General features: G+C 47.0%; 1 protein-coding gene across 2 annotated transcripts in view; it reads right to left on the bottom strand.

Moving 5' to 3' along the window:
- Nucleotides 1–20,700, bottom strand: part of dvl3a (dishevelled segment polarity protein 3a) — a 34,268-nt gene that overhangs the window by 12,536 nt on the left and 1,032 nt on the right. Inside the window, exons 2-15 of one of the 2 annotated variants that reach the window (XM_062993768.1) lie at nt 17,644–17,713; nt 12,649–12,767; nt 12,445–12,560; nt 12,036–12,180; nt 10,317–10,410; nt 10,165–10,234; nt 9,164–9,303; nt 8,982–9,058; nt 8,806–8,873; nt 7,897–8,046; nt 6,670–6,801; nt 6,409–6,576; nt 5,092–5,286; nt 2,517–4,926 (exon numbers count right to left, since the gene is read on the bottom strand). In XM_062993768.1, coding sequence (XP_062849838.1) covers nt 4,661–4,926; nt 5,092–5,286; nt 6,409–6,576; nt 6,670–6,801; nt 7,897–8,046; nt 8,806–8,873; nt 8,982–9,058; nt 9,164–9,303; nt 10,165–10,234; nt 10,317–10,410; nt 12,036–12,180; nt 12,445–12,560; nt 12,649–12,767; nt 17,644–17,713 — 1,810 coding nt within the window. In that variant the 3' untranslated portion in view covers nt 2,517–4,660. Of the gene's footprint in view, nt 1–2,516; nt 4,927–5,091; nt 5,287–6,408; nt 6,577–6,669; nt 6,802–7,896; nt 8,047–8,805; nt 8,874–8,981; nt 9,059–9,163; nt 9,304–10,164; nt 10,235–10,316; nt 10,411–12,035; nt 12,181–12,444; nt 12,561–12,648; nt 12,768–17,643; nt 17,714–20,700 lie in introns of those variants that run through there. The other variant, XM_062993769.1, reaches the window with a different exon arrangement.

Raw genomic sequence — 20,700 nt, forward strand, 5'->3', positions numbered from 1 at the left:
AATCGTTGGGTAGGGAAGCAGCGGGTTTGATCAGGTGATGAACTGCATGAATCTGTCGTGTTCATGTTGATAAAGTTTTGATCTGATTCGTGACTCTTGTGATTTTCGGTATCAGTTGCTGTAATAACACTAACCGTCGTTACCGGACCGGGACTCTGATTTACTGCACCCAGTACAAAGACCAAAAGTATGTGAACGCCTCGTCTAATTAGCTTCCATGCGAGCTCTATAAAGACGTGGACTGATGAGTTAGTGAACTCTGACCTGAACACCATTAAACACATTCGGGAAGGACCGGAACATGTATTATAAGCCTGGCCTCTGTATATATATATATATATATATATACACCGATCAGCCATAACATTAAAACCACCTCCTTGTTTCTACACTCACTGTCCATTTTATCAGCTCCACTTACCATATAGAAGCACTTTGTAGTTCTACAATTACTGACTGTAGTCCATCTGTTTCTCTACATGCTTTGTTACCCCCTTTCATGCTGTTCTTGAATGGTCAGGACCCCCACAGGACCACCACAGAGCAGGTATTATTTAGGTGGTGGATGATTCTCAGCACTGCAGTGACACTGACATGGTGGTGGTGTGTTAGTGTGTGTTGTGCTGGTATGAGTGGATCAGATACAGCAGCTCTGCTGGAGTTTTTAAACACCGTGTCCACTCTATTAGACACTCCTACCTAGTTGCTCCACCTTGTAGATGTAAAGTCAGAGACGATCGCTCATCTATTGCTGCTGTTTGAGTCGCTCGTCTTCTAGACCTTCATCAGTGGTCACAGGACGCTGCCCACGGGGCGCTGTCGGCTGGATATTTTTGGTTGTGTCTGATCCACTCATACCAGCACAACACACACTAACACACCCCCACCATGTCAGTGTCACTGCAGTGCTGAGAATGATCCACCACCTAAATAATACCTGCTCTGTGGGGGTCCTGACCATTAAAGAACAGCATGAAAGGGGGCTAACAAAGCATGTAGAGAAACAGATGGACTACAGTCAGTAATTGTAGAACTACAAAGTGCTCCTATATGGTAAGTGGAGCTGATAAAATGGACAGTGAGCGTAGAAAGAAGGAGGTGGTTTTAATGTTATGGCTGATCAGTGTTTTTACATGTTATTAAGGGGGCAGAAGCGTGTAGTAAATCAGGGTCCTGGTATTTATCGCTGGTTCTGCATGACACTGAATGAACACACGCCGTATCTCATTATCTCGAGTCGTTCTGAAGCGATTAACTGATTATTTTGTGACTCTCTGTACTCTGTCGAATGCGACGTCTCTGTTGTACAGTTCCTACTGCGCTCGTCTGTGATGGCATGCACATGAAACGCATCCAACACGCAATAAATATTTAACGATCTGGTTTTAATCGCAAAGCTCCTGGTATTTTTTGGCTCGAGTGAAGCAGCCGTGTGGGACTCTGAGTCTACTAGTAACCGTATCTGTACATTTAGGTGAAAATGCTGCTCCTGGGATTCTGATTTTCCGCAACAAAAATCTAATCTGTTATTTATAGTCCTGATCAGGGTTGCAGAAGGTCCGGTTTCGCAAGGAAACACTGGTCACAGGACAGGAATAACCCGGACAGGGCACCAATCCATAGCCGATCATATCTGTCTACTCTAGATGCCTTGACCTCATTAGCAATTGTGTACAGATTGCAAAATCTGCACAAACAACCGTCCATAATTGTACATGGAACAGTGGTCGCTTTGTATTAACGTACAAGTAGATTAATTCATTTGTTATTCCGTTTTAATGGATAATTCCAGGTCATGTCATGGTGGGCCTTTCTCTCTCTCTCTCACACACACTCTCTCACACACACTCTCACACACACACTCTCACACACACACTCTCACACACACACTCTCACACACACACTCTCACACACACTCTCACACACATTCTCACACACTCTCACACACACACTCTCACACACACACTCTCACACACACACTCTCACACACACACTCTCACACACACACACACACACACTCACACACTCTCACACACACGGCTACAACTGCCATGTGAGCTCAAAGCAAACAACTAGCCAGAACCCAGGTCCTCAAGACCCATACTGCTCTGTGACATCTACTCCTACCAGCTGCACCAAGAAGGGAAAATCAGCTGCTCAGTCTAAGCGAATGATTTGCACCTTGACACTGTGATGACCATGCAGACTCACCGCGACCGTGATCAGGAAAAAGCAGCCACTTAAAAGAAACGAATGAGCGTGTAGCGCTGCCACCTAGTGGTCACACAGAGCAACAAAACCTAAACCTGGATTTGACTGTGGTGGTGACGGACAGGACGGAATGATTCTGTACACAAACAAGGGACACTTAAGGACACAGGAAGTGTTCAGGTGCAGGTTTAAGGAGGTGCTAGTACATTTGGGAAAACTTCGTTTTTTTTAAATGTGTTTTTATTCCAATCAGAAAATGTGCGAATACTTTTTCACGCCACAAAATCTCAACAAAAAACAGCAGATTTTAAAGCAAATGAAAGACGTGGACACATTTATTTAAAAGATAAAACAAAAGACAAACAAAAACAAAATGGTTTATTAGGATTTGCCAAATTCTCTCCCATGAAACGACTTCATTCCCCAGAGTGCCAGATTCCCCCCCCCACAGTCCGTTCACATAGCAGCTTCGCCAAACCCGAACCACCCGACTCACCACCGGAACACAAACACCTCCGGACGGGACACGTGGTGCGCACATGGTGCTGCTGACATCCCACCCAGCTTCAGGTAAACGGAAACTTCTCGCTAACGTACACAGACGCCCAACGGCGTAATAAAAACTCCATTTATAAATAAAAAGCGTTAAAAAGAATCTCCCATCGCTGCAGAGCTCGAAAAATATATTCTTCCACTGCGCTGGCAGGAGAAACGTTTCTGTCGTGGGTATAAAAAAGCTAAAAACGGTTAAAAAAAGATTACAAAGTGAGCTTGAATCATCAGTAGGCATGTGCCGACGCAGAACCGGCATCACGATCGTTACCGAACTTTTTATTACCGCTTTACGGAATAATCACGATCCGCTGGATGAGCTGCTGATATTTAGCTTTGCCAGTACAGTGCCAGCAGCGAACATTGGCACTGGTGCAGGAACACGTCCTCCACCGCCAGGCACCGCTCACACACCCAAGAGCAGTGGAGGTGGAAGGAAACTAAAGTACCTGGAGTAATGTGTGCCATGCAGGTGTTGGGAGAACATACCAACTCACAGACAAATAACAAAAGGTGAGGTTCAAACCATGCTGCGTTCGAGTCTCATCAGAATCAGAAATATCATAATTAGGAGTTTTCGAATCGGTCTGACATGCTGTCTCACACTGGCCAAGGAGAGGCACAGACTAGCACCCGCTCCAGTTGTGCCCTCTCACACAGAGCAGTATCACATACGGAGAGTCACTCACTCTATGCCCTCCATGAAGTGCCCAGCAGAGCTCGTATTTGTGCAGCGGGTACCGAGGAGACCACTGACCCTCCCGTCTATCAGACACGCCCACCTCCAGGGCTTGATCAGGCTAGTTTCATCAAATTTGCAAATAACCCAATACCAAAATAGATACGAGGAGCGTCCAGCCGAGTGGGGTCGTGCACCGGAAGTGGGTGTGGTCGGGCTGAGGCGGATCATCTGGCCACAAACTCGCTACGAGTGCCAGGAATACCAGCTCGGCCATAAAGTGACCACACATCCTGCTCCACCTCATTTCATTTCACCTCCACCGACTGAACTGTGGCACTGCAGACGCAACAAGTCTGAAGCGTCAGGAATTTTAGGAGGTGGCAAAATATACTACTCGGTCATAAGTATATGGACACATTCTAAAACTATGAGAACTAATATGGGTTTTATGGCAGTGACAGCCTTTCCACAAGAATCTGGAGTGTGCCTGTGGGGATTTATCCCATTTACCAGGCACTTGCAGTCTCATAATTAACATTCTGGATCGTCCGACTGGTTTTCGACAGGGTTTAAGATTTAGGGCTCTGTAACATGTCAAACCAAACCACGTCTGTATTCTTTATTGAGCTCGCTTCGTGCACAGAGGAACAAGCATACTCGAACAAAGGGAATCAGCCTTCCCTAAACTGTTGCCACATATTTGGAGGCATGTCATTTGATTGAATTTATACATCTGATAGAAACGTGTGTCGAAATATCTGAAGTCAATAATTGAGCAGTATAAGTAAGGGTGTCCCAATACTTTTGCTCATATAGCGTAGGTATGATGTTGGTACAAGACCGGTGGGTACAAGTGACCTCCGGTAGCCGTGGCGATTTGTAAAAAGCGAAAAGTGCAACAGTATCCGAATTAACCAAAAATTAAAAGCATTTTTATTATTCGTCCAGTATCGGATCGGTGCAGCCCGACTGAATCGGACCTCAAAGGTCAAACAGTGAGTCTTTAGAACCAATTATGATCGGCACACGCCCACTACCTACATAAACGCTGCTGGTATTCTAAACTCATCCCAAAATATTTCCACCCTAATCATTCTAGTTTGGGTTCCGTGTCCACTGACGTTCCTAAATAATAATAATAAGTGTCTACACACGATCTATGAAGGCATCCGGCTGTTTAAAGGCAGAACGGTCGATGGGAAATCCGTCGGCGGGTCACATGATGTCGACGAAGAGCTCGCCGTTGGCGGTGTGGCAGGAGCGCCGCGAGCCGGACAGTTCAGAGGGCACGTTGGCGAGGTGGCGCGGCCCGTGCGCGGCGCTGTAGGCCAGGGAATGAGAGTGGGAGCGCGAGCTGCGTACGCTGCCCTCGCTGGGCGCCCGCTCCCGGCGCGGGTCGAACTCGGGGACGTCGGCCGGGTCGTTCGTGCCCGCCGCCTTGCCCTCCGTCCTGCTCCAGCTGCAGTTGGAACCGCTGCTTCCTGCACGGGAACAACAGCACGCGTGAATGTTTGTAGGCATCAAGCGGTCAAAAGTTTACATACACCCATGGTCACGCTGGCTGAGGAGACCCACGGACTAGCACCCCCCCTCCTTCCAACATGAATGTGCTTTACCAGTAAGTAAACCTCGGAACGGCGTCTTACCCTCGCTGTGCTGGCTGCCGGCGCTGCCCCCTCCAGGCTCGGAGTGATGATGAGGATGGTCGTGCAGCGACACAGGGTACTGATACGGAAAACTGGGCCACGGAGCCTCGGTCGGGTGAAGCAGGGGGGCGAGCGTGTCCTGATCGGACGCGCCGCTGGATCCGTCATGCTCCTGCAGGGACAGGTGAGCCATATCTGCAACACAGGGGAGAGACGTGGAGTTACACTCTGGTAATGCAACAATCAGCTAATGAAGCTTGTGTTTTACTGCCATCTAGTGTGTATATACTTGAAATGACACTAAAATGTTAAAAATGCAAAAATTCCACCAATCAGGAGCTTTTTAATGTGTTTTCCACCTTTATTTAATTGGTCAATTGGGGTTCTCTCTCTCTCTCATTGCCGACAGCCCCAGCCCCGATCGAGAGAGACCGAAACAGTCACGTGCCCCCTCCGATCGCTTCTTTTCACTGCCATCTATGATCACCTGCCCCCGCTCAGGCCACGTTGTTCAGGCTTGTTGTACTAAAACAACAGCCGATGCAGTTGGGCAGCACAGAGCACTTATAACCAGTACAGAGCTCTTATAACCAGTACAGAGCTCTTATAACCAGTAAAAACAGAGATAAATTAAGTGTTTCTATGTCGTACTTTTAGTACAATCAGCCACGTTACTCTTTATTTTTTACGTGAAGCTTTTTCGACTCTCCCGAGAAGATTTAGAACCCCGAGCTGCAGAACCAGCACACGTGAAGTAAATCCAGTTAAACACAGATACATGCTGAATTTTAGACTGGGTTTGATGGTTATTTCACACAGATGTTTGTTCGTGTCGTGGAACTTTAGTGTTTCACCGCTCGAGCAAATCGGTCATTTGTGCCGAGAGTCGCGGTGAGAGTGAAGCGCAAAACGCTTCTGACATCAATAAACTAAAGAAAACAACAACTGATCGATGCTTTTTACATAAAAACAAACATCTGTAACAGCAGCACAAATCCCCACAGATAATCTACACGCTCCGCCATGATATTACTACTCTTAACTTTCGTTAAGCAACGCACACCGTTGATGATGCTCGGTTCCCAAAAACTGGTGGAAACGCACGTCGGTTCTTTATAGAACACCAAGGTTCTAAGAAACCTGAACAGAACCGGTTCAAGAACCAGAACCAGAGTTCTTTTGGTGGAAAAGCTCAATCATTGTCCCAGACACACAGCCAATCATGCGTCTGTGTCTCAAGTGCTTTTTATGAGCACCAGCTCCAGTACTGGTATCGGTACTGGTGCGATTCAGCAGAAAGAGAGAACACACACTCACTGCCCGAGAGATCGCCAAACACGTAGTAGCACTGCTCGGAGAAGGTGATCTTGTTGACGGTGTGGCGGATGAACCCGGCTTTCAGCAGGTTGCTGGCGTATTTCCGAGCTTCCCGTCGGTCCGCGAACCCCTCCACGTGATGGAAGAGCCAGTCCACGACGTCCGAACCTGATCCACCAACACACACACACACCACTTAGAACAAGCTATGGGAATAACAAACGCTTTACATCAAAACACACACACACACAGTTACTGCACCTATGAAGGCGTTGGCGATGGTGATCTTTAGCCACATCCTGTCCCGAACCTCCAATCCCGAATCAGGACAGGCCATAGCTTTGGCTACGGTGGCCATGTCGCTGTGGACTGATAGGTGGTAGTCGTCAAAACCTGCGGGCAAGAAGAGAGAAGAAAATCCTAAACGTGTGGAGAAAAATGCACACCAGTGTCCAACTAAAGCAATAAAACCAGTCCGGAGCCAAACTGGAACAGGGTTCATACTGACTCAGGGAGATCAAAGAGCAGATTTTTTGTTTTATCTTCTGGAACACGTGGAGCTGTGAAACGCTAAACCAGTTCCAGACGTCTGGAACATTTCATCTCTACAAGTTATGCACAACAACGGCGAGAATTAAAGTCTGTAGACACGAGAGAATCTTCAGTGTCCATGTTTCCGACCACATCAACAAGATGTTTATTTATTTATGCATTTTTCCCAATTTTCTAGTTGTATCCAATCATATCTAGTCGTATCCACTTCCTCTCTACTGATGTTGATCTCCACCCCTGATTAAGGAGAGCGAGACCCCGATTAACACGTGTGCAGTAGCCGACTGCATCTTTTCACCCACATGAGGCGAGTTCATATGTGTATCAGTTTTGTGTCCGGAGAGCCACACCCTGCATCACTGCATCAGTTATGAGGTCCCTATCCAGCTTCCACCCTGTATAAACAACAAGCCATTCATTATTCATGTAGCCGCCCAGCCCAGCCGGAGGGCAGAGCTGAGATTCGAACTGATGAGTTTGAAATCTCAGCTCTGGTGTGCTAGCGTGTTTTACTGCTGCGCCCCTTGAGCGCCACTTTTGGTTACACAAGATTCATCAGTTTACAAGTTTAATATCAAACACAGTCATGGACAATTTTGTATCTTCAGTTCACCTCACTTGCACGTCTTTGGACTGTGGGAGGAAACCGGAGCTCCCGGGGGAAATCCACACAGAAACGGGGATCGAACCCTGGACCTTCTTGCTGTGAGGCGACAGCACTACACACGGAGCCACCGTGCCGCCCTCAACAAGACGTAACTGTTCCCACATTATTGTTTTTTTATTTAATTTAATTCATTTTACACACCTGTTAGGAATGGTAGTTAGCAAAACACATGAACTCAATAATTATGAATGGTGTCCACATACTTTTGGCCATTATGCTTTGGCTCCTAACTAAAAACGTTACCGCGTGTGTGTGTGTGTGTTTCTTACGCTCGGTATCGGGAATGGAGCTGGAGATGGACGAGCTGGTGGAGGTCACTGTGCTCATGGAGGGGCTCATGCCGTAGGGAGGGTAGATCCCGGTCATGGCCGCTGTGTGGGACACCCAGGCCGCCGGGTCGATCGGCCGTATGGGCTCACCTGGAAAAAACATAAAGAGAGAGAAATTGAGTTCTTCATTTTCGCTTGTCCACCATCGTAAAGCCACCGTACTCGCCGGACAGCCGAGTCTGTGGGTGGACCACTGGGAGAGAAGGTCGCATCGTATCTGCAAGTAACACGACCTGGTCATCCGACCTCGAGCCTTCCGGAAGTCCTATTACTAGACGCACATGCGTACGGTGGGCGTGGCAGCTTCAGAGCCACTGGGTGACCAGGATGTGGTGAAAGACGCTCCTAAATGTAGAGCCAAAACCGTATTTTCCAGAGTGGGACGAGCACCACACCGAGGGACGCGCCCAGCATCCTGTTTTGCACCTCTTTTTTCCAAATTAATCAATTGCTATTTCCAATTGCTTGCACCACCCCCCTTGATCTGACCAGGGGGGGCTGCAGACCCACATTTTGTCCATAATTTTTACCTAAATCCAGGCATCACATCAGATTCATCAAATAATCAGATTCATCAAAACAAAACTAAATATTCACTTAATGCATGAAAACGGTGGCAATCTGGTCCCACTGTGGTTTACGAGGTGTAACATAAAGCCTCCACAAGTGGGCATTTGTGTACAGGTTCATTTTTTAATATGTTATTATTATTATCATTCGCTCTACGTGAATCCTCCACCCCTTGCGCAGGTGCCTCGAGCGGCCAGTAGAGGTCGCATTTGCAGCAGGAGCCCCTGTCGAACCCCCTTAGCACGTTGGGAATAGCACCGAATAGTACTGAACACTCACTCCTGGGTAGAGCGAAGCAGTTGGTCGGGTTGGGATCCCAGCACTTGGCTACCGTCAAGGACACAGGTCTGCAAACACACACACACACACGTTGCATTTTAATGGCCAGACGACGCTATGGAATGTCATTAATAGCGCGAATAGAAGCGTTCAGTGCGCTCAGCGTTCGGTCTCACCCGGGTTTGTGTACGATGTCTCTCAGCACGCGCACGGCGTCGTCGTTACACATGTTCTCGAAGTTTATATCGTTCACCTGCACCAATAAATGTGTGAAAAAAAACAAGCATAAATAAATGAATGAATAAATAAATAATATATCTGCAGTCATCAGTGACACACAGAGCGACGGCATCCGCACCTGCAGCAGCATGTCGCCGGGCTCGATCCGGCCGTCGGCCGCCACGGCGCCGCCCTTCATAATGGAACCGATGTAGATGCCGCCGTCGCCTCGCTCGTTACTCTGACCCACGATGCTGATGCCCAGGAAGTTGTACTTCTCTGAATCGACGGAGAGAACAGAGAGAGCAGACTGACTTTAAGAATAGTTGCGATCCGCTAAACTAGCTGCCCATTAAAAACAACTAGAGTCAAGGTTGCGGGGCGCCCAGATGGCACTGTGAGATATTCCGCTAGTGCTCTAGCACTGGGATTTTGGACTCCCTGAGTCGTCTGGGCGCCATCTGGCTGGCACAATTGGCAGTGTAGACAGTCAAGCAGACAAAACTGGGTGGGAAAGATCGGACAAATAACTGGTTAGCAGCCCAAGGCGCCAGTACGGAGGTGAAGGCATGTAGAGATCGGCACTTGGCTCTCCGCAAGTCCACCAAAGTATGGACGGATAAGAGCAGCACATTGAATGTGCTTGACCTTTGATCTCTCAGATGGCATTGCATGAGAAACCGTCCAGCTACTGTAATAAATATGGCCACAGGGACTCGGGAGTACTTCAAAAAACCATTGTCACATAGCAAAGTCCGCCTCTGCATCAAACAATGCAAGCTGAAACTCTATTACATAAAGAGAAAGCCATGCATCAATTCTATGCAGAAACGCCAGAAGATCTCTGGGTCCAAGCTCATCAGAAATGGAATAAAAGACGGTGGGTGCATCAGTGCCCAGTATATGTGTGAAAGTACCCTTGATGCAGAGGCGTATGTTGCATGCTGCCATCGGGACTAACTGGCTACAATAAAATTGAGAGAAAAAGCACAAATAAAAATAGAAGCCAAGAATCAGGGTTGTTGGCTGATCGCTCATGAAATACTTATGACTGTTCTTCTAAGGTTCCCAACTCTGCTAGCATGGTGCAGAGGGTGGAATGCTGGGAGAAGCGGCGCCTCATTTCGTCTGGACACTCACCCATGTTTAGCGTGACGGTGATGATGTTCAGGGACATGGTGGAGTCCGTGATGCTGCTGAACGACGACGACTAAACAAACAGAGGAGAGAAAAGCGTTTAGGAATTCGGACTTCGGTTCCAAATCTATAAATACACCCGAGAATCAGCTCACCCTCTCCATGCGGTGAGCTTTGGGCTTCCGTCTCCGGCGCCGGTGTCGTCTCATCAGCCGTGACGAGCCGCTCTGTTCCGTGACGCTGCTGAAGCTGCGGAATTGAAACATCACCGCGAGTTCAACATCTGTACGCATCTGCTGCTTCTCAAGCTGGGTTTCCAACAACCACCATGACCACAAATTCCCACAGACACAGAAAATCTTGTGGGGAAAACCTTCCCAGAAAATCGGGGGCTGTTATAGTCACGAACGATGGACCACATCCATGTTAAAGCACAAGGTTTTAAGAAGCACACCAGCGCCGAGATCCTTAACACCCCGGTTCGAGTCTTGGCTCTGCTACTGGTTGGCTGGGCATCATCTAGCGGGCACAGTTGGCAGTGCCTGCAGCAGACAGAGAAACAAATTGGCCAGTGTGTCTGCTGGATTTGGGAAATGACCGGACTACGTGGGTGGGGTCTTCAAACGCTGTGCAAGAACACTGGTTATCAGATAGAGGCGTCTGTGCATAAGCACAGGTATAAAGAAGGGATCTGCTAGGACCGCGCACGCGACGGAGGGCACATGAGCAGCAGTTATACCCTCCTACTATGCATAAATTAATAGGAAAAAAAAGCAATGTCAAACATGGTAAGGTGTCCACATACTTTTGGCCATGTAGTACATTAAAGGGCCGATACTGCCTATTTAAAACTGACCAAACTGATAAAACTGGCCTGTGCAGCAAGTGACCATGCCTGAGGGAGGGGGAGGTCTACTAGGATTCTCACTGCTGCTACAAAAGCGACCCCTGCTGGCTGGTCGATGCGCCCGCTTTGGTGGAGGATGATTTGCATAGAGCGTAGTATGAATCTCAGCTGAAAAGAAAGAGTATGTGCTAGTCTGTGACTCTCCTCAGGAATTGGGAAAATAGGAAACGGGGGGGGGGGGGGGGAAGCATGGTGGTGGTAGCATGTGGCTCTGATTGGTCTGTTTGGTTGCCATTGGTGACGAAGGATGGAATAATAAGGAAAGATCACGTTTTTTTAGAACAGCTACAGTCAAAAATTAAAGAAGAATCTTGAATTACAATTCTAAGTTTGCCCTTAAATGCCGTTTTTGGACTGCTTGACTTGGGCGGCTGCGCCCGCAGATCTCCCAGGACTCGTGGGTACTAGATTTTGAGGATGGCTTTTGATCAATTCTACAAGTTTCAAAGCAACACGTCCCGGCTACGTTCGACCTGACCTACTTTATTAGCTCGGCCCGTCACCCTGCGTTTCATTCTACCGAATCCTGCGCCAACGTAAACGCTCGCCCTCCCGTACTGGTTTACTTAAGCTACGAGCCAGACTGGCAGAATCCTGATTGCACGCGCCACCCACATCTTGTCCGACAGAATGTGTTGATTTATAGCACAGTTTAATTCTAGATATACGCCAAAAGGCCAAAAGTATGTGGACATACGCCCTAACGTCTGTGGAAAATTGTAGACGCTCGAACAGAGGAGCATTTGTGAGGTCAGGCTGTGTCCCTCCTCCAGAACCAACTCATTCTGAAACAATACAGGGCCTTCCCTAAAGTGTTCCCACATTACTGTTTATTATTCACTTAATATCACTGATTATTGACTCAATGACTCAATTATTATTAATGGTGTCCACATACTTTTGGCCACACAGTAGGGCGTATTTCCTAGGGGCCCGAATAAAGAGGAGGCCCTCGAGGGCTTCGTACCGGCTGGTGGATCCATCGTCGTCCGAGTCGAAGCAGCTGCTCGACTCCAACTCGCTGCTCATGAGGGACGAGCGACTGTCACAGACTTCGTAGCCGCCCAGGTCCATCCCTCTGCCCACCCGGGTGTAGCCGTTCATCCTGGCACCTGCAGGGGGCAGCGAGACGCACAGAGATTGGAGCAGAACAGAGATTAGAACGCGCATTCCTTCACCGGATCTCCACAGTGCGTTCATTCTCATCGAAACGAGCACAGATTTAATAAAGGGGGGAGGAATGTGGACGTGCTGTTCCTCCTCACGCTGCTCCGTAAACACTCATGAGCCACAACGAGCCACAACATTAGGACCACCCGCCACCCGGTTTTCTATAAGCTTCACAAAATGTAAACAAGATACGAAAGAGTTCCTACCTGAATGATCATGCGAGTGTTTCTTTCGCGGCCGGTCCCGCTCCCTCCGGTGAGAAACCACCGAATCCGTCTCGGTCTCGTCGTCCCCGCCATGCCGACTGCTCGCCGCTTTCGGGCTGCACGTGCGTTAAAACGTTTACATATCATAATATCCGAAAAATAATTTCTTAATATTGTACAGACTGTATAAGCGCCGATACTAACTGGAACGAGGGGGGTCTGGAGTCTCCGATACCCTGAGATCTCTCTCCTGACGGTGGATGCTCCGACTGACTCTCGGCCACCGAGCAGCCGTCCGAATGAGAGCCGTCCGCCGACACCATCTTCAGAGTAAATACACAGAGACACAAACACATCAGTACACACTCACAACCATGATTTCTGGAACAGTTTTATCCTCTAACAGCAAAAAGTTTGATTTTTTGTTTGTTTTAAATGAGAGAAGATACAGTGGCGTTCTAAAGACCTGGGTTTCAACCTGGCCTTAAAGATCTGAGAATGATTATACCGAAGAGGACAGACCTGATGTTTTAGATGCAAGGCATTATGGACCCCATGAAGTACCAGGAGCTACTAATCTACTTGTTGTTGTTATTATGCAGGTACTTGTTTGTATACCTTAGGGAGCACAATGTGGTTGCTGGTTTTTTTATCTCCTACTCTCCCCCAATGTGTTACCATTTCTTGTTTAACGATGTGAATTTCCCCATTGTGGGACTAATAAAGGATTATCTTATCTTATCTTATACAGTGAATCTTTATAATGTGTACTATTACTTTTAATCTACAGTGGGGCCAAAAAGTATTTAGTCAGCCACTGATTGTGCAGGTTCTCCTACTTAGAAGGATGAGAGAGGTCTGTAATTTTCATCATAGGTTCACTTCAACTATGAGAGACAAAATGAGAAAAAAAAAATCCAGGAAATCACATTGTAGGATTTTTAAAGAATTTATTTGTAAATTATGGTGGAAAATAAGTATTTGGTCAATAACAAACAAGCAAGATTTCTGGCTCTCACAGACCTGTAACTTCTTCTTTAAGAAGCTCTTCTGTCCTCCACTCGTTACCTGTATTAATGGCACCTGTTTGACCTCGTTATCTGTATAAAAGACACCTGTCCACAGCCTCAAACAGTCAGACTCCAAACTCAACCATGGCCAAGACCAAAGAGCTGTCGAAGGACACCAGGAAGAAAATTGTAGACCTGCACCAGGCTGGGAAGAGTGAATCTACAATAGGCAAGCAGGTTGGTGTGAATAAATCAATTGTGGGAGCAATTGTAAGAAAATGGAAGACATACAAGACCATTGATGATCTCCCTCGATCCCGTGGGGTCAAAATGATCAGGAGAACGGTGAGCAAAATGTCCCAGAACTACACGGAGGGACCTGATGAATGACCTGCAGAGAGCTGGGACCAAAGTAACAAATGCTACCATCAGTAACACACTACGCCGAGAGGGACTCAAATCCTGCAGCGCCAGGCGTGTCCCCCTGCTTAAGCCAGTACATGTCCAGGCCCGTCTGAAGTTTGCCAGAGAGCATATGGATGATCCAGAAGAGGATTGGGAGAATATCATGTGGTCAGATGAAACCAAAATGGAACTTTTTGGTAAAAACTCAACTCGTCGTGTTTGGAGGAAGAAGAAGAACCCAAGAACACCATACCTACTGTGAAGCATGGGGGTGGAAACATCATGCTTTGGGGCTGTTTTTCTGCAAAGGGGACAGGACGACTGATCCGTGTTAAGGGAAGAATGAACGGGGCCATGTATCGTGAGATTTTAAGCCGAAACCTCCTTCCATCAGTGAGAGCATTGAAGATGGAACGTGGCTGGGTCTTCCAGCATGACGATGATCCCAAACACACCGCTCGGGCAACGAAGGAGTGGCTCCGTAAAAAGCATTTCAAGGTCTTGGAGTAGCCTAGCCAGTCTCCAGACCTCAACCCCATAGAAAATTTGTGGAGTCCGTGTTGCCCAGCTACAGCCCCAAAACATCACTGCTCTAGAGGAGATCTGCATGGAGGAATGGGCCAAAATAGCAGCTACAGTGTGTGCAAACCTGGTGAAGACTTACAGGAAACGTTTGACCTCTGTCATTGCCAACAAAGGTCATGTTACAAAGTATTGAGTTGAACTTTTGTTATTGACCAAATACTTATTTTCCAGCATAATTTACAAATAAATTCTTTAAAAATCCTACAATGTGATTTCCTGGATTTTTTTTTCTCATTTTGTCTCTCATAGTTGAAGTGTAGCTATGATGAAAATTACAGACCTCTCTCATCTTTCTAAGTAGGAGAACCTGCGCAATCAGTGGCTGACTAAATACTTTTTGGCCCCACTGTATGTAACTAGATACTGAGGCCTTAATTTCCTTCAGGATGAATAAAGTATCTATCTGTCTGTCTGTCAGTCTATCTGACTATCTATCTATCTATGTCTATCCGTCTCTGTCTATCTAGCTATCTGTCTGTCTATGTGTGTCCCCATCTATCTGTCTATCTATCTGTCTGTCTGACCATCTATTTATGTCTATCTGTCTGTCTCTCTGTCCGTCTATCTTTCTGTCTCTGTCCATCTATCTGTCTGTCTATCCGTCTGTCTGTCCGTTCGTCTATTCGTCTGTCTGTGTCCATCTATATATCTGTCTGTCCATCTATCTGTCTATCTGGCTGTCTGTCTGTGTGTGTCCTATCTATCTGTCTCTGTCCATCTATCTATCTGTCTGTCTGTCTGTCTGTCTGTCTGTCTATCTATCTATCTGTCTATCTATCTGTCTATCTATCTATCTGTCTATCTCTGTCCATCTATCTATCTGTCTATCAGGGTTTCGCTGGCATCTAGTCATGTCGAGGCACCTGAATAAGTGGTGGATGAGTCACAAAAGAGCATAGTGTGACTCTCGGTGTGCAACTCCACCGCCGGCAGGTGAAAAGAGGTAAGAAATCTGTGGGGGGCAAAAAACTGTGGGTAAACTAAAGAGGAGCATCCGAGTCTGGATGATCTTCAGAAATGCTCACAGATTCCCTGCTGTTGTTCAGCCAGACGGTTTATTTTGCGTGATGATCGTGGAAACGATTCTTCTATATGCAAACCGTTCTGAGGTTGTGCACATCTGTAGGGAATTGCAGCCGCGACCCTGACTGGCGCAGCGTTCGTTAACTCCTTCATTATGCCAAAAGCGGCCGCTAATTATGCAGAGCTCCACGAGGCAGGTCTCGCCGGGTTTGTGCCACGCATGTTGAGTTCATTTTAAGTGAAGTGAGACTCTGAAGATGCTGAGAGAGCCAAAAACAAACTGAATTTCGGCAGAATTCTGGTCGGATCTCTGACGCCTCTACTGTGGAACACGTGGGAGTTTTAAGTGGGGGAAGAGAAAGACTAACCGTGGAAGAGTGGAGCTTAATTCAGCTCATTCTGGCTACTGTACTGTCCTCTGCAAATCACTTCTGCAACATTCATATAAACAGCCTGAGTAACCAGAACACTTTAATCCTTAAAAATCTTGATTTATTTGAATAAACATGCTTGTTTGTAAAAGCGTACGGTGGTCCTGTGGGTGACACAGCAGGAGAAGCAGGTGGAGACCTGAACGCTGCGATGGTCATTAATTCTGAACTTCATTATACACAGAACGTGTTGAGCTCTGAGCCTGTGTGTGTCTGTGTGTGTGTTTGGGTAAGGGCACGTCTGTCTGCCTGCCTGCGTTTCCCTTTGTTTGTGTGTGTGTGGGTTTGTTGTGTCTGTGTTTGTGTGTGTGCACCTGTGTGTATTCCCATCTGCATGTGTGTGTCTGTGCACCTGTGTGTATTCCCGTCTGCATGTGTGTGTCTGTGCACCTGTGTGTATTCCCGTCTGCATGTGTGTGTCTGTGCACCTGTGTGTATTCCCGTCTGCATGTGTGTGTCTGTGCACCTGTGTGTATTCCCGTCTGCATGTGTGTGCATGTTGTGTCTGCTTTTACGTGTGTGTGTCTGTGTTTGCCTATGTATGTCTGTATTTGTGTGCGTGTACCCGTGTGTGTCTGCGCCTTTGTGTGTGTGTCTGTGTGTATGTCTGTTGATCTGTATACAAGTGTGTAGGTGGATAGACGTGTGTGTATGTTGTGTCTGCTTTTAAATGTGTGTCTGCATTTGCCTATGTGTGTCTGCATTTGTGTGTCTGTCAGTTTGTATACATGTGTGTTGGCAGAGAGACGTGTGTGTGTGTGTGCATATTGAGTCTGCATTTGTCTGTGTGTGTGTGTTTGTTGTGCCTGGTTTTACGTGTGTGTGTCTGTGTTTGCCTGTGTGTGTCTGTATTTGTGAGTGTATCTGTGTGTATTCCTGTCGGCCTGTGTGTGTCTGCATTTGTGAGTGTGTCTGCGTTTGTGTGTGTGTGTGTGTGTGTCTGTTGGTTTGTATACATGTGTGTTGGTGGATAGACGTGTGTGTGTGTGTGCATGTTGAGTTTGCATTTGCCTGTGTGTGTGTGTGTGTGTCTGTTGCGCCTGGTTTTTACGTGCGTGTGTCTGCGTTTGCCTATGTATGTCTGCAACAGTATGTGTGTACCTGTGTGTGTCTGCGTTTGTGTGTATGTCTGTCGATCTGTATGTATCTGTCGATATGTGTAGGTGGATAGATGTGTGTGTGTGTCTGTTGTGTCTGCCTGTGTGTATGTCTGTTTCTGTGTGTGTCTGCGCCTTTGTGTGTGTGCCTGTATACATGTGTGTCGGTGGATAGACGTGTGTGTGGCTGTGTGTCTACATGTCTGCTTTTACATGTGTGCGTGTCTGCGTTTGCCTATGTATGTCTGTATTTGTGTGTGTCTGTATACATGTGTGTTGGTGGATAGATGTGTGTGTGTATTCCTGCCTGTCTGTGTGTGTCTATACCTGTGTGTTTCTGTGTGTGTGTGTGTGTGTGTGTGTGTGTTTGCGTGTCTGCATGTGTGTGTGTTGGTGGAAAGACGTGTGTGTGTGCACCTGTGTGTTTACCTGTTTGTCTGCATGTGTGTTCATGTTGTGTCTGCATCTGTGTGCGTGTGTCTTTTGTGTCTGCTTTTACGTGTGTCTGTGTGTGTACCTGTGTGTGCCTGCATTTGTGTGTGTGTCTGTCAGTCTGTGTATGTCTGTATACATGCGTGTTTGTAGATTAAACGTGTGTGTGTGTGTGTGTGTGTGTGTGTGTGTGTAGACGTCTGGCCATGTATTTACCCAGCACACAACCCGGCCGTTGTAGCAGGGCAGTTTGGCGTTGTCGTCCGTGATCTCCTCCTTGACCACCCTGCAGGAGGAAGCAGATACAGAAGCATTAGCTATTAGCGACCCGACACTGCTGCTACGTCAATCACACAGCCGCGTGGAACAGTGTAACCTCAAGAGGGAGGGTGAAGTGTGTGTGGGGTGAATACATTAGCATAATGTAACACCAGAATGTCGGAGATCAGAGAGCAGCAGTCGATGGTGAAGCATCTAAGCAGATGAATCTGAACGATGCTCCTCAAACAGGAAAACTCCTAAACCTCACAATCAGTGCAGGAGGGTCACAGAGGGGTCACGAACATTTACCAGCCCGCTGCAGGACTGTGGCTAGCAGCTGACGTGGTTCTTCTCACGGCAGGATCGTAAACACCCGATAATCATAAACACTCCGACGAACACGAACCCGAACACTCGGGGCAGAGAGATCAGATCTGAACCACAGGGTCCACGGCGTGGGCCTAGCGTGAGAGAACCTGCGCAGGAGTGCAATTCCGTGTTAATGGTCCGGGCGAGAGGTAAGATTCAGAGGAATCCGTGACGCCAGGAGCCAAATCCAAAACAGAGAGTCCACAGCTGGAACCAGACTGTAAAAAGCGGCGTATGGGATCGGTCAAAGACAGCGGAGCGAAAGAAATCCCAAAAATGTTCTCCTGAATCTGGGGCTATGGCTGTATGGAGGTTTCAAACCTTCTAGCAGAGATGTTCACAAGTCACAAAATACGAGTACGAGTCGAGTCACGAGTCAATAAATCTACACAAAACATATATTGTAAATGTAGCGTAGAAATAAAGAAATAATCTGTAAGTTCAGATAAAAACAACAACAGATTAGCGAGTGTATTTAGCCGTTTTACTTTGTGCCTTTACTTTCCTCGGTTCCAGTTAAAAGCTTAAACTGATACGTTTTGTTTTCATTGCAAATCACGGCACAGCGGCCAAAATCCCAAACACAGCAAAAACCATCATAACCGCTGCTTACCTTAGCTTCTGTTCTTCCAGATGCTATAACATTTATAAGCGTGCGTCCCATTAGGAATAGAATCCGTTATTTTGTAAATGTGCTTATAATTAAAAACCTCCAAACTTTTCCCGGTGGTGAAGTAAAACAGGAAGTGGTTAGAAAGCCGATCGAGCGTTTCATTACCACGTCATCTGTGTGACGCAAACTGAATAAATGCAAATAACAGCATTTCTTACTAACAATTACAATCAGAAGCTCTGATTGGTTCAGAAAGCGGTTCTGACAACCATTAGCACCGATTCTGTAGGAGCGTTCCATTCACCCCGGTTGTTCCAGTGAAGTGCACTAGGTAGGGTATTCCACCATTTTAAGTGAGATTCCAATCCAAAAGAGGGAGTAGGGAGCGACGCTTCATCACTACGCCGGAAGCTGGCGGGAACATTTACACATTGTGTGTGTTGTGGGTTAAGACGGCCGAAGCGTTATTATTATTATTATTATTATTATTATTATTATTAGAGAGCAGAAAATGACACGATCAGAAAGATGTCGGATCATATAATTGTCACACATAACTAATGTTGCTGACTTTTGTTGTCCACGAGTCATTTTTTGCGAGTCACGAGTCATTTGTAACGAGTCCGAGTCGAGTCTGAAGTCGCTGTGTGTGCGCGCGAGTCCCCATCTCTGCCTTCCAGATCTATAAACAAGTGATGCACTGCTGGGTAACAGGTTAGCACACACGTAAAGTGACAGATTTATACATTTAAAACGTGATTTTGTAGGGTTTCATTTAGGGACTTGACAAGAATCCTGTACTGTCTCTTAGGACACAAAAATGAATGACACTTTCTATCCCCGCACTATCAAAAAGGACCATTTTTTTAACCCCCTGGCCTGTATGTATCTAGATTCTCGACCCTGCAGAAACCTTTAAATTCTCACCCCCCATAATAGAAGCTCGGTCCATTACTAGGGTACATAAACTTTTGACTAAACTGTACGGCTTTTTCTACATTTTTCTAATTATTAAGCTTATTATGTGTCATACTTAACTAAACAGTTTGGGGAAGACCCTTCTTAGTTCCAGCACGACATCCCCTCTATGGACAATGCCAGGTCCACAGAGCCTACGGGAAGAACTGGAACTGCGATTGAGAGCCAGGCCTTCTCTGACCTCACAGATGTTTTACAGTGTGAGTATCTGGTTGACAGGCTTTTTCAGAAGAGCGGAGTCTGTTATAGCTGCAACTCCACATTCACCTGACCATCGGCTACATACTTTTGATCCAGGTTAAAGAGACAAACAGGTCCTGATGTGGTGAAATAATCACAAATAATCAGACAAACCTGGTTTGGGATTATCGCCCCCACACATGTAGCCACGGGGCAGGAGAGGCGGAAAAAAGGGGGTAAAGCCGAATTTCCCACCACTCCCTTCCTGATTTATGTTGCTACTGAGAGATGGAACACGTTTAAGCGCTTTAATGAAGTGCACGTCAGGGGAGGATCTGACTGGAACATAATCCACCCAGTCGCTGTGAAGCCGACAGTGCGGATCAGGGAATTCCACGCTGGGTCCGGGGGAGCATTCCTCTCCCGGGGTAACGCCGAGACACGCTTCCTCAGGAGTGCCTCTAAGACGAGTCAAGCCGGGAGCTTGAAGCCATGCGGAAATATTTTTAGGTGCCACTGTTGGGCCCCTTGAGCGAGGCCCTTAACCCTCAATTCCTCGCACCGTATTCACTCACAATTGTAGATCACGTTGGATAAAAGCGTCCGCTGTCATTTCCAATTCCCAAGTAAGATTTCACCCTCACGCTGGTCAAGGAGAGCCGCAGACTAGCACCTAATCATCCCACATGTGGGAAGCTCGGATGAGTTTCTTCAGTATCTAACTTTTTAAACCATGAGATTACAGAGCTTTACGGTCATTTCATAAACAGCTGAGCCAAACAGTTCCCCTAAACCACCTATAGAGTTTGACGTTATATCGAGCGATATACTAGACCTCCGATTAATCGTTCGAGTCTATTCTGACCTGTCCA

This window comes from Trichomycterus rosablanca, chromosome 4 (genome assembly GCF_030014385.1).
Source record: "Trichomycterus rosablanca isolate fTriRos1 chromosome 4, fTriRos1.hap1, whole genome shotgun sequence".
In the NCBI taxonomy this organism is placed as follows: domain Eukaryota; kingdom Metazoa; phylum Chordata; class Actinopteri; order Siluriformes; family Trichomycteridae; genus Trichomycterus; species Trichomycterus rosablanca.